The sequence below is a fragment of the Callospermophilus lateralis genome, chromosome 8 (genome assembly GCF_048772815.1).
Source record: "Callospermophilus lateralis isolate mCalLat2 chromosome 8, mCalLat2.hap1, whole genome shotgun sequence".
Lineage (NCBI taxonomy): Eukaryota > Metazoa > Chordata > Mammalia > Rodentia > Sciuridae > Callospermophilus > Callospermophilus lateralis.
Window position 1 is genome coordinate 111,841,357 of NC_135312.1, and position 12,539 is coordinate 111,853,895.

A 12,539-nucleotide genomic window follows, 5' to 3' on the forward strand; every position below is an offset into this window, starting at 1 on the left:
GAACTTTAGGAAGACACTGTGTATCTCTCCTCCTTTCCTCCCTCTTCCCATTTTCTGATGCTTAAAAGTATGAATGCATATTGGAATGGCTAAATCGAGTTAATTAGCATATTGTTGCATGTGCTAATCAGGCTGCCTTCTTCCCCTCCAGAGGTATCAGTAACCTGAATTGGATATTGATAACTGAGTTTGTTTTCATTGTTATAATTTTCCACTGTGTTCAAATTTCTCAATAGTGTTATTTTCTTTGACCTTGATTTAAACATCATCTCAGAAATGCTGTGGGCCCTTTTGCTCAACATTTTTACTGACGTAAGGTACATAAGCCACTCCCTGTTTAAGATAAATAGCAAAGAAGGAAATGTACCTGTTTGCATATCTTTTGTTAGGTCTGCCTAAATATTTTGTACTTTTTCTTGCTGAAGTAAATTAATTTTTTTTTCTGACCATGTTGGTATGTATGTTTGGAGTTAACTTTTGTGTTTTGAGTTTGTACCAAGCAAGTTTGCAAACTCACTGATTCTGACATTTTCCTGTACATTGGACATACACAATCATTTTCTGAAAATGTCTTCCCCTATGTTTATTGGAAGTTATATAGCTATTTCTCTTCTTTTAGTGGTTAATCTAGCTATTTTAATATTATAAAGTTAAAATCCAAGGTGAGACAAAATCATATGTACTACACAAGGCTTATAATTCTTTATCTCCAAAGACTCCTTTTTCTATTTGCATGGTTTGGTTGACCACAGTTTTAGTTCTTTTAATTAGGAACAATTAGAATTTTGTAATAGAAGTTAGCTTCTTCTTAGCTAATGTCTTTGCAAATTTTCTTTCTTATATCTCAAACTTCCCTTTATTATAATTTTCTTTCTATCCTAAATAACTCCTTTTAGTGACTTTTAGATTTTAGTTGTGTAAAAAATGTCTTTATTTAATCCTTATTTTTACTACATACTTTTGCTGGTCTTATAATTCTAGACTCACAGTTAATTTCTCGCCTGTCTTCTGGTTTCCTGCTGTTGCTCTAAGAAGTCAGCAACTGATCTAAATGCCATTCATTTGTATCTTTCCTTGGAACACCAATTAGACAAAGATGGAACCAAATAAATCTCTCCTATACCTCTTTTTCATCTCTTTGTCTTTTTGCTTTTCAGTCTGAGGAATTATATTTTTTCATTTCCAGGAATTTTCTTCTGTTCTTTTTATTGTGTTGTATTGTACTGTATTGGGTATTTCCGAGGATGCTTTACCACTGAGCAACATCTCTAGTCCTTTTTATTTTTTATTTTGAGACAGGGTCTTCCTAAATTGCTTAGGATGCCATTAAATTGCTGAGGCTGTCCTTGAACCTATGATCCTCCTCCTACCTTGGCCTCCTGAATTGCTGGGATTACAGGTGTGTATCACCATACCCAGCTCTTCTGCTCTTTTTCAAATATTTTTGGTCTTCAAAAAATTTAATCTCTTGTTCCTCGTGCATGTTTCCAAGGTTCTTTTATATATATTTAAGCATACAGGGCTGGGGATGTAGCTCAGTGTTAGAACATTTGCCTAGCACGTGTGTGTCCCTCGGTTCCATACCTAGCAACACTGCATTTATATATATAATTCTGAATGCAGTAATTCTATCACTGTAAGTCCTTGAAGTTTTATTCTGTTGTCTGTTGGATTTACTTGTTGTTTTTCGTGGGTCTGGGTTTCTGTATGATGCTTGTACTTGTGAACTATGACCTCCACATTGTCCTCAAAACATTTCCTTTGAAGATTCTTTGAAGCCTGGATTGAATTTGTGCCCCTCAGAGATGATTTTCTTTCCTTCTAAAATTCACCTGGTTACAACAAACAGGAACAAATTTAAATTTAATTCTTTTTTTGGGGGGGGTACTGGGGATTGAACTCAGGGGCACTCAACCACTGAGCCACATCCCCTGCCCTATTTTATTTAGAGACAGGGTCTCACTGAGGTGCTTAGCACCTCGCTGTTGCTGAGGCTGGCTTTGAACTCTCGATTCTCCTGCCTCAGCCTCCCAAGTCGCTGGGTTATAGGTGTGGGCCACCGCACCCAGCAAATTTAATTCTTAAGAGCTTTTTAAAAGACATTTAACTGTGATAGTATAAGTACATAAATTCAGGCTCAAGCTAATGAATTCCTGGAAGAAATATTTTTTCTCTCCTTGTCAGCAAATGCAAAGTCAAGAAAATTAAGTTTTATGCATCAGTTTTTAATTTTTTTCACATTCATTGTTCATTTAGAATATAGCTTTTGGGTTTCTACTGTATGCTGGTGTTTTCCTATTAGCCTTTTAACCTTTGAACCTGTTTTTCACATTCTGAAGTGTCAGAGAGGCACTTCAAGGAAGTCATGGAAGAAGGTCTTGGAATGAACATAGACTTTTAGCGCATGTTTTCCTTCAAGGATTCCTGTTCTCATTGTTAGGGTTGTCTTCTGGGGATTCCTTACATCTGTACCAACTCAGTAATGCATTTTAATATACACATAAACATGTATGTGCATAGGTATTTTAATCAGCTTTTTCACTGCTGTGACTAAATAACCTGACCAGCACAACTGTAGAGGAGGAAGAGTTTATTTGAGGGCTTATGGCTTCAGAGGCCTCAATCCATAGACAGCTGGCTCCATTCCTCCAGGCTTAAGCTGAGGCTGAACATCATGGCAGAGAGTGCGGCAGAGGGAAACAGCTCACAGGGTGATAGGAAGCAGAGAGAGAGAGAGAGTACATTCACCAGATACAAATATATACCCAAGGCCACACCCCAGTTCCCACCTCCTCCAGCCATAGCCCACCACTTCAATTACCACTCAGTTAATCCTTATCAGAAGATTAAGTCACTAATTGGGTTAAGACTCTTACAACCCAATCATTTCTCCTCTAAACCTTCTTACACTGTCTCACATGTGAGCTTTATTGGGACACCTCACATCCAAACCATAATAATAGGTAATGTGCGTAAATATCATATGCATCCAAATCTTATCAAGCATTTTAGTTGCCTTGATCATGAGCATCATTAATATGTGTAGATTATATATATATGTATATATAATCATATGTATATATATAATTATGTTATATATATATAACTGTTATCATGAAGTCTTTTAAATTTTTAATTATGATATTAAATGCATGTCTCATACTATCTTTGACACATTATCATTAAATTTGTGCCTAAAGATACCTAACAGAGGTTTTTCTGGATGTGTGTATTTTAAACCTTGGATTAGTTAAAATAGAAAACTGGTATATATGATTAAATATTAAAATTGATCTCTCAAATTGTGGTCACTGTTTTAAAAGATAAAAATGCAAAGAACCTCTGTTCCATTGTTACAAGCCAAAGGTTGACTTTTGTATTTAAACTTCATGCTGCTTTGGATTAAAAACATCTCTTACTGTCTAAACCAGCAGGAATTTTAGAGTTTGACTAAGACTAAGTCTGTGTATGTAAATAACAGATGGTAGTATTCAGTCCATTATTTGGTAGATTGACATAAAACAAAAATGATCAAACTTTCAATGTTTCAAAGACATGCTTGTGGCAGGAGAGAGTTTAAAAAGCTATTGGGTAACATAAATATTTGTCACATTCTGCTTTGGGTTCATATAGTTGTGTGCACACAGTGTACAAATGACTGAAGTAACCTGATTATTTTATCAAGCATGTAGCATTTGAAGAATCTTAATCTCATTTTGATGTGCATTTTATAACTTGGACTAAAGCTGTGTATTAGAAGGAAAAATATTACTGCAGTTTTTTTCTCAAGTTAATATACAACTGGCACATAATGCATAAGCAGGAATGTAAAGGTGATATTTGCAAGGCTTCATGCTCTAAGGAAAATGTGGACTTCTGCCCATGTCATTAGACAGCCTGGTAGTACTTTCATCTCACCGATGACTACATCTTTGATGTCTCTGAGAAAAATTCATGTGTATCATTGCAGGCAAAATGTGGATTTAGTAGGTGTGCCAGCCTTGAGTCATCTCATAGACTGGCTATTGTCTTTTCCATTTGCACAACTTTCACAGCATGTGCCAGTTATGATGCCAAAAATAAAAAACCAAGCAAGGAAAGCATTAGACCCGTAGATCCATTCCAAGTGCAAAATTCCAATTATCAAAGCCTAAACACAAGCCTTTTATTAAAAACTCTACTTTGATCTGCACCATAATTGGCACACTTTCTACTAAATGACACTGGCAATTTAGTGTTGCCTTTCTATTTTATTTTTCCTTTACAAACAGTAACACAATAACATGATAGCATGATGCTGTGTTTTCTAGAGACAGAGATCGGGTAAGAGCCAGGGACCCACCTCAGACTTGGCTTCCCTACAATTTAGGGGTGTAGGAATCAGCCTTTGTGCCACAGATGTTTCTCAAGACCAGCTACTTTCATCACCAACCCACAAGATACATCTTAATGATTCTGCAGTTGCCAAAATTGGGAGCTACCCATAATTCTCTGTTAGGGGTGTGTTGAACAAAACAGACTGTGGTGTGTAAAAGTAATTTGGTTCCAGGACTCAAAATAATACTGAAAATCTGATGTCAAAAAATAATAGGGAGTTTATGATATTTTAAATTTGATAGTATAATGAGTTCTGAATATAGAACATAAATAGTTAATGTTTTGAGGTAACAGGATATTAACTATAATATTCTTTCACACACACTCCCACACACACATACTCAATATCAAAGATAAAACGCAAGTGTTTTCTGAACTAGGTTGGTTATCTGGGGAAATGTGTTCAGGCAGAGAAATAAATATGCTCTTCCAGGCCAAGTTTCTGGAAAAAGCATAGGTTCTTTGGCCAGCAAATCAAACTTCTAAAATTCCATGTAGAGATGTTGTATCATGTGGTCTGCACAGCTACCCTATAAAGTTATTATGAATATTCTCATTTCATGGAAAAGGAGCTTTAGCCATATAGGATCTGAAAAACCTTCTCCAGCAAGTCACAAAAATGAGGTGTTGGAGCCAGTAATTTAACTAAATGAAGCAGCCAGTGCTAGGATTTATTCTTGGTTTCATGTGCTTATTTGATAAGTCTCTACTTGATGGAATTTCAGATAGTCAAAACCAAGTAAATGATAATAAGTGGGATCTGAAATTTTGTTCTACGGTAGGGGGGAAAAAAGCAATAAAAATTAGAGAAGGCAGTTATATAGAAGGAATTTCTTAATTTAGGGAAGAAACTTGAGCATGACATCATCCCCAAAAGTCTGCTTCCCTGAAAAAGATAGCACCCATTTTTATTCAGTTCTGCTGCTTATATGAGGATGTTCAAGTACTCACGAATGCCTTCTAGAGGCCACACCCTGAGCTAGATATTGGAGATGTGATGGAGTGTAAAAGACAGGAAATAGTCCTCACCTTATGGAGCTTATAAACCTGGAGAACTGATAGGCCTGAGACATGTAAGGTGACCCAGGAGGCTGCCTACAAATGCAGATGTTTTGTGAGAGTCTGTGGGCAGCTGGCATTGGGATGGCACAGGGCAAGAAAGATCACTGTAGGGGGCTAGACGTGGGGACCATTGCAGGCAGATGAGAGGCATCCATGACAACTCTGAAGTGACCATTCAAGGAACACTGGTTATGACTGGAGCAGAGAGGGCAAAGTAGAGAAAGATGTGAGTGAAACTTTACAGGTGGGTGAGGCCTGAGCGAGTGGACCCTTGCAGGTTAAAGATGCTGAACTTCATTATGATAGCTGTCAGAAGCCCGTGAAGGATTTTATGCAGGACAATGACAGCATCCATTTTTTATTTAGTTCAGAATGGAAACTGGATTGGTGGGGAGACCTGGTAAGTGGCTAATGCAGGGGACAAAAAGGGAAATGCTGATGGCTTGGAGGAGGGCAGCAGAAGAGGTGGATTAAGAGACTTTGGAAGGTGCACTTTGTAGAACTGACAAAGGGCTCCATATGGAGAGAGAAGGATGGTTGAAGAGAGAACTCCCAACCTGGTGCTATGGAGTACCCCAGTAATCCCAGTGATTTGGAGGCTGAGGCAGGAGGATCACAAGTTCAAAGCCAGCCTCAGCAACTCAGCAAAGCCCTAAGCAACTTAGTGAGATCTGTCTCAAAATAAAAGATAAAAAAAGACTGGGTATGTGGCTCAGTGGCAAAACACCCCTGGGTTACTGGATAATCCCCAGTACCAAATAAATAAATGAATAAACAAAGAGAAAGCTGCAGATTTTACATATTTTATGGTTTCTTTCCCTCCACATGTTTAAACCCTGCAAATACCTGTTAGTTCACAGCTCTTTCCACAATGACCATCGTCAGTGGGGACGAGAGGCCTGCCAATGGGAGACTGGTGGGAATGTGAGCCTATGAGTCAAGGGTAACTTGGATCTCTTTAAAAATAACATCACATTCTCTCTTTTCTTTCTCCTTGGGAATAAAAATAGGACAACTCACTGTGAAAGAACCCAAATTCCTCGATTTTGAAGTCAGAAATGAAATACAACTCATCATTGTAGCTGAAAGTGGTGGGCACAGAGCCTACAGCAAAGTCACAGTCTTGATACAGGATGTGAATGACAACTTGCCGTGCTTTGAGCAAAGGTTTTATCAAGCTTCAGTGTCTGAAGGCCAGCCCTACAACACTCACATCATACAGGTGAACAGAAGTGTGTGTGTGTGTGTGTGTGTGTGTGTGCACTTGTGTGTATTAATCATTATCAATGTACATCAGAATGTCAAAGGCTTCTGTCCAACACATTAACTAAAATTTAAATGTCCCACTGGGAGTGGAGGTGCATGCCCATAATCCTAGAGGCTCTGGAGGCTGAGGCAGGAGGGTCACCAGTTCAAAGCCAGCCCCAGCAACTCAGCAAAGCCCTAAGCAATTTAGTGAGACCCTGTCTCTAAATAAAATATAAGAAGGCCTATGGATGTGGCTCAGTTATTATGCACTCCTAGGTTCAATCCTCAATACAAAAAAACAAAACAAAACAAATGTCTCCAGGTACAGCATTTGAGGGTTGAACGAAACCTTAGATTGAATGAAAGCTGAAATTTCTACATTCGCTCTTGTTCCTCTTTATTCATTCAGTGCTCCATTGCTGCTCACCTGGTTTCTTTAAGCACTGCAGGCACTAGAGGGATACTGCAGGACCACAAAAAAATGACTAGACCACAAAAAAATGACAGTTTAGGGGAGAGGTTGGAAATATAAGGTAAAATCAAATGTTATACAATTAATGTTGTAATAGGATCTTGCAATGAGTGTCATGAGAGCAAACAGGAGTGACTCACAGCCTCCTCTTGGAGGGAAAATGTGACACTTCACAGAGGACTGATCTTTGCATCAGGTCTTAACAGGTGAACAGGCAGGTGGACAGATCCTCTGTGTTTCAAGACTCACCTCATCTCATTGATGAGCCCCTAACAGTAAGAGAAACTGTTCACTGTCTAGTCTTGTAGTAGCTCTAAGCCTCACTCATTTTGGATAGTGTTTCTTCTTGCTTCAGGACTAGTACCCATTTTTTTCTTTCCCTTCACCATTAAACTACGTTTTGTAGTCAAGCAGCTGGGCATCAAAGGATCTGCAACTTCCAGCGAATCCGCAAAGAAAATCAGCATAAAACCATCTTCCTGGCAAAGATAGCCATAGAATGGGTGTTGCCTTTGGCCCCTGGAACACAGCACCTCATGCTTATCACATCACGTGTTTCTTCTCTGGGCTAGATATTTATATGGAATGCTAGCACTTTCAGGACAAGAACTCCAATACTTCTTTACATACAGCCACCTGAATATATAGAAAGATGCCTTCTTTTTACTTCAAGTGCAGTTCCTGATGCACACGAGCCCCTCTGTTGCTGGGGACCAGTTGAGCCTCAGCTCTGCTGGAGGTTCAGCTTCATGCCACACACACACAATCCGGGATCCTCTTGTGTATTATTGCAGATTTATTTTGTATTAGAGAAGTCTGTTTTCTCCAGTCACCAACCTGGCCCACAAGTGCTGTCTTTACTCTGATTTCAGCCAACACTGGGATGTTTAAGAAAGTGATGGTGGCGATGGCAGATCCTTTTGCAAGGGGGATTTCTTCATGGAGGCCTGTGGCGTTGCACTTCTCTGTCCCCCATGCTAACCTGGGTAGGGACAGACTGCTCCCTGTGGAGTAAGCGCTCATGAGGATGCTTTCAAAGCCCAGGTGCCCAAATGGGGAGAATCGGATTCACCAGTGCCTCAGGTTATTGCAGACTTCTAGAAGGTTGAGTCAGGGATGGACATGATGCATTTTGTTCTTCCCATTTTTGGATTGCTGAGTTCCCAGGAAGCCAGCACTGCCATTCTCTGTCCTGCTAGAAAGAGGTTATACCAGGCTACTTCCTGGTTTTTGCTACCAAACTGCGCACAGGCCATTTTGTCTGCAATTCTAGAAACTTCCCTTGAGGATCTATCTGCTCCTCCTTGCTGGGGTGCAGACTTGGTGGTTGTATCAAAGACCGACTAACCTCCCACCCTGCCCCACCAGAGGTGATGTGCACTGCCTCAGTCTAAATCAGACGCCCCACCAGAGGTGCTGTGCACTGCCTTAGTCTCAATCAGACGGACTTTCTCTTAGAATTTGAATCTCAGGTGAAGGGACATCAAAACAGACAGAGCAGATCTGATTCATCTTGATGGCAACAACCCGAGGAAGCTGTGCTGTAGATCTCCAGAGTTGCTCAGCTTCTTGTTCACCAGATCAGTATCTTGCCGATGCACACCTTTTTGAAGTTAGCCATAGTGCACACGTGTTACCAGCATCCTAAAACACTGATCCACGGCTCTGCAAGGCCCATCTTCTGAACCACTTCTAAGTATACACCTCAAGGGACGTGATGGGCTGTATTTGTCCCCAGTTGGAGACTAGTTTCTCTTCCTGGTGATCCCAAAGGACACCATGTATTGATGCCTTTCTGTACCCAATAATTGGCTTGTGCACCCTCCTGATGAGGTCCTGAATGCTTCACTAGGGCCACTAAGATCTGGTGGTAGTGTGAAGGATGGATCAAGAGAGTAAGGATTAGCAGCAAAATCCCACTGGGACATCCAAATAATAGCCCAGGAGAGAGAAGACAATGGACAGAAGCTAAGGCTGAGGGGCACAGGGTATGTAGAATTTTTTTTATTAATAAATCAGAAACTTATTCCTAAATAAGATCTTCAATCCATTGATCTAATTGATTGATTAAAATTTAACGTAGACTACACAGTACATCTCCATGGAGAATGAGGCCAAACATTTGTTCCAGCTTCAGTACTACTTTTCTAACTCATCAAATAAAGTGATCGGGATCTAAATTTATTAGCACTAAACTTACGCTGTATATTTTTAAAGATCCCTTTAAGTTAAAACTTGAATCAAACACAAAAAATCTGCACATGGCTTATTTTATAGGTGATAGTTTAAACAGGAGGATAAAACAGCAAATGAAAATTATTTTTCACCATATGAAGGTTTCCTGTAACACTTATTTCCTTTTCTGGTGCCAGCCTGAATCCATATACAGCTCTGGAAATCTTCTATTCAAGCAAATTAGATATTTTTTTTTCCAGCAATTTTGCCTATTGTACAAAATTATAGCTCAAGAACATGTGAAAGTTATTTGGAAATCCTTTGGATGAGTATGCAGAAAATTTCATTTCCCTCATCACGTACTTTATTATAAAGTTAAATGTAGGCTTCAGGCATTGATTTTTTTTTTGAGTGTTTGTAATGGTGGTTTTAAAAAAATGCATTAACAACCTGTGATTCTTTTATAATGAATTTCTCTGAAAAGCAAGCTTATCCCATATTGCAGATTAAATCCTATCTAATGGAAGAGTTGGTTCCTCATAGGTTTTTGCTACTGACTTGGACAGTGGGTTAAATGGCCTTATAGAGTATTCCATTCTCTCGGGCAACCAAGAAGAAGCCTTCCAGATTGATGCTCTGAGCGGGGTGATAACAGCAAATTCGATTCTGGATTACGAGGCCACCAGCTCCTACAGGTTTGTCCAGGATTCATGTACATTTGATCCACTTTTCTGCTTGGTGTCTAGTAGAGTCATTGCTTGGGTCTCAACTTCCTGTTTATGGGAGCTTAACTGTAAAATGTGTTTTCTTTTGATCCCGTTTATGGTCACCTTTTTTGACATGTAAAAATAGTCTTAGAAATAATTTTGTATATGGAAAAAGGAATGAGACCTGATCTCAGATTTTAGGAATTTGTGATGCTATTAAATGTAGAGAGACATTAAAAAAATGTTTGTGACATGCCTTCTGAACCATAGCACCCTCTGCAAATGTTTACTGTTCTTATTTTTAAAACAGTGAAGACGGAATGAAAAATCCTTTATTCTTATTTTGTGCACAAAAGTACAATGTTGTCATCAGGGTTCTTGTGGCAGTACTATGTCCTAACTGAAATAATAGAAATGATCTTATTAAAAGCATATGTTCAAAGTTAAACTGCTTTTGTCTGGTATGCCAGCCTCATCCAGAACTCTATACAGGAGAGAGTAATAGTGTCACAGATCTTCTGTGTATTTTTAACAGTCAGTGCTACAAAAGTCTAGAGTTACATGCAGAGATATTTGTGGCATCTCAGACTGTAAAAGCAAAAGACTTAGGAACCACCACAAGGAGGTACTGCAAAGGACAATGGCATGACCCTTCCATGATATACCAAGAAACTCATTTTAAAAAAGAAAGGGTGTGTCTGTGTTTGCTGCTGAGGGGAGAAAGCTCTAGAACACGTGGTGTGTACACGGTGTGACTCTGAGGAAAAGCACGCACATGTACTTGGGAAGCTTCTGGGTGGTGCTGTTAGCCTTGTTTGTCTTTGGCTAATTGGTGGGTGTGTTGGGGTTAAAGAGACTTGGCTTTCTTGTTGTACATTCCAGTGTGCTTTATATTTGTTTAACCATTTTATGTTTTTTCAAGAGCATTTGCATATACACTACAGCAGTGCCCCTTTATCATGGGAGATGGAAGCCTGAAACCCCATGAAGTACTGAACCCTATATATGTTATATTTTCCCCTATATTCCCTGCAATATTACCACATGTTACCAGAGTTAATCTGTTCTGCCATGTTTTATGCTCTGGTGCCTCCTTGGCATCATTACTCTTACACTTTGGAGATATTATTAAGTAAAATAGGGTTATTGAACACATTCACTATAATACCACAACAGGCAATCTGATAATCAAGTGGTACTAAATGACTAACAGGTGGGTAGTATATACAGTGTGGATACACTGGACTAAGAAATGATTCATGCCCAAGCAGGACAGAGCAGGACAATGTAACTTTTCATGACACTATCCAGAAGAGCATACCATTTAAATATAATGAATTGTTTATTACTAGAATTTCCATTTAATATTTTGGGGCAACAGTTGACTTTGGGAAATTGAAACTGGGAAGCAAAACCACAGGTAAGGGAGGGCAGACACCATTTTATTTCATTTAATCCTTACAGCCACCTCACAAAGAAGTTCAGGTTGGCATTTCATATTTATTGATCAGGCAGCAGAGATACACTAGCTTGCTCAGGGTCACAGACTATATAGGGATCAAACTTGGACTTGCATCCAGCTCTTCTGATTCTGAGTCACACTATTACCATACAAACTACAGAGCAGACCTCTTACTCAGAGAAAAAGAGATATAAAAATGGCTGGGTCAATATTCTCCTATACCAGACTTCTTTCATGTTTTATGAGGAAAGTGGAATATATTGATGGTAATAAACAATGAGAACTGATTAAAATAGAATAGGTTCCTGGATGGATTGAAATAATTAGCAACTAAAAACCTTCCAACTCTAAGATTTTAATCAAGTTCTTTTTCATTTAATATATTTCAAAATATTATTTCCAAAGTACTTTTTAAAGTTTAAGACCTTGCCATGTATTAATTATTAGGAAAATTTTCAGTAATATTTTAGTGTAATCAATTTTTATGACACAATGTGTCAATATGTAAAAACCTATTTCCACCACATTGTTTCTTTAGTAATTTGAGCATGAAGTATTTTTCCCCTCTCTGTGGATGACTGTAGGTAAATCTAGGTGCTAGTTGAGTGATTGCAAATCAGAGATGATTGACAGTGCTGTGTTGCAGGAGCTAAGCATTTCCCAGTTATAGTTGACTTTTCTGTTATAGTGTTCCTCTTATTCAATGAAGTCTAATTAACAATTAAATCTAACTTCTTTCAACTTTTTCCTATTTGCGTCATGGTTTCTATGTTCCCAAGATCTAAATTGGTCCCAATATTTTAAAATGGATTTCTCCAAATCCCCATGAAGAAGTAACTCAAGACTGGGCAAAGTAAAAATAAGAGAAGTTGAAACCTACCCACCCCTGCCCCACACCCACACACACACACACACACACACACACTCGCACGCTCACCTGCTCACACATCATCTCCAGCATTACTAAAGCAATAAAGTATTTTAAGCTTCTTGCCTCTCCAGGTTCTCCTCATACCCACTCCCAACCCCTGCCTGC

General features: G+C 38.9%; 1 protein-coding gene across 1 annotated transcript in view; it reads left to right on the top strand.

Moving 5' to 3' along the window:
* Positions 1–12,539, top strand: part of Dchs2 (dachsous cadherin-related 2) — a 250,655-nt gene that overhangs the window by 220,469 nt on the left and 17,647 nt on the right. Inside the window, exons 15-16 of the mRNA XM_076864992.2 lie at positions 6,450–6,661; positions 9,878–10,029. Coding sequence (XP_076721107.2) covers positions 6,450–6,661; positions 9,878–10,029 — 364 coding nt within the window. The remainder of the gene's footprint in view (positions 1–6,449; positions 6,662–9,877; positions 10,030–12,539) is intronic.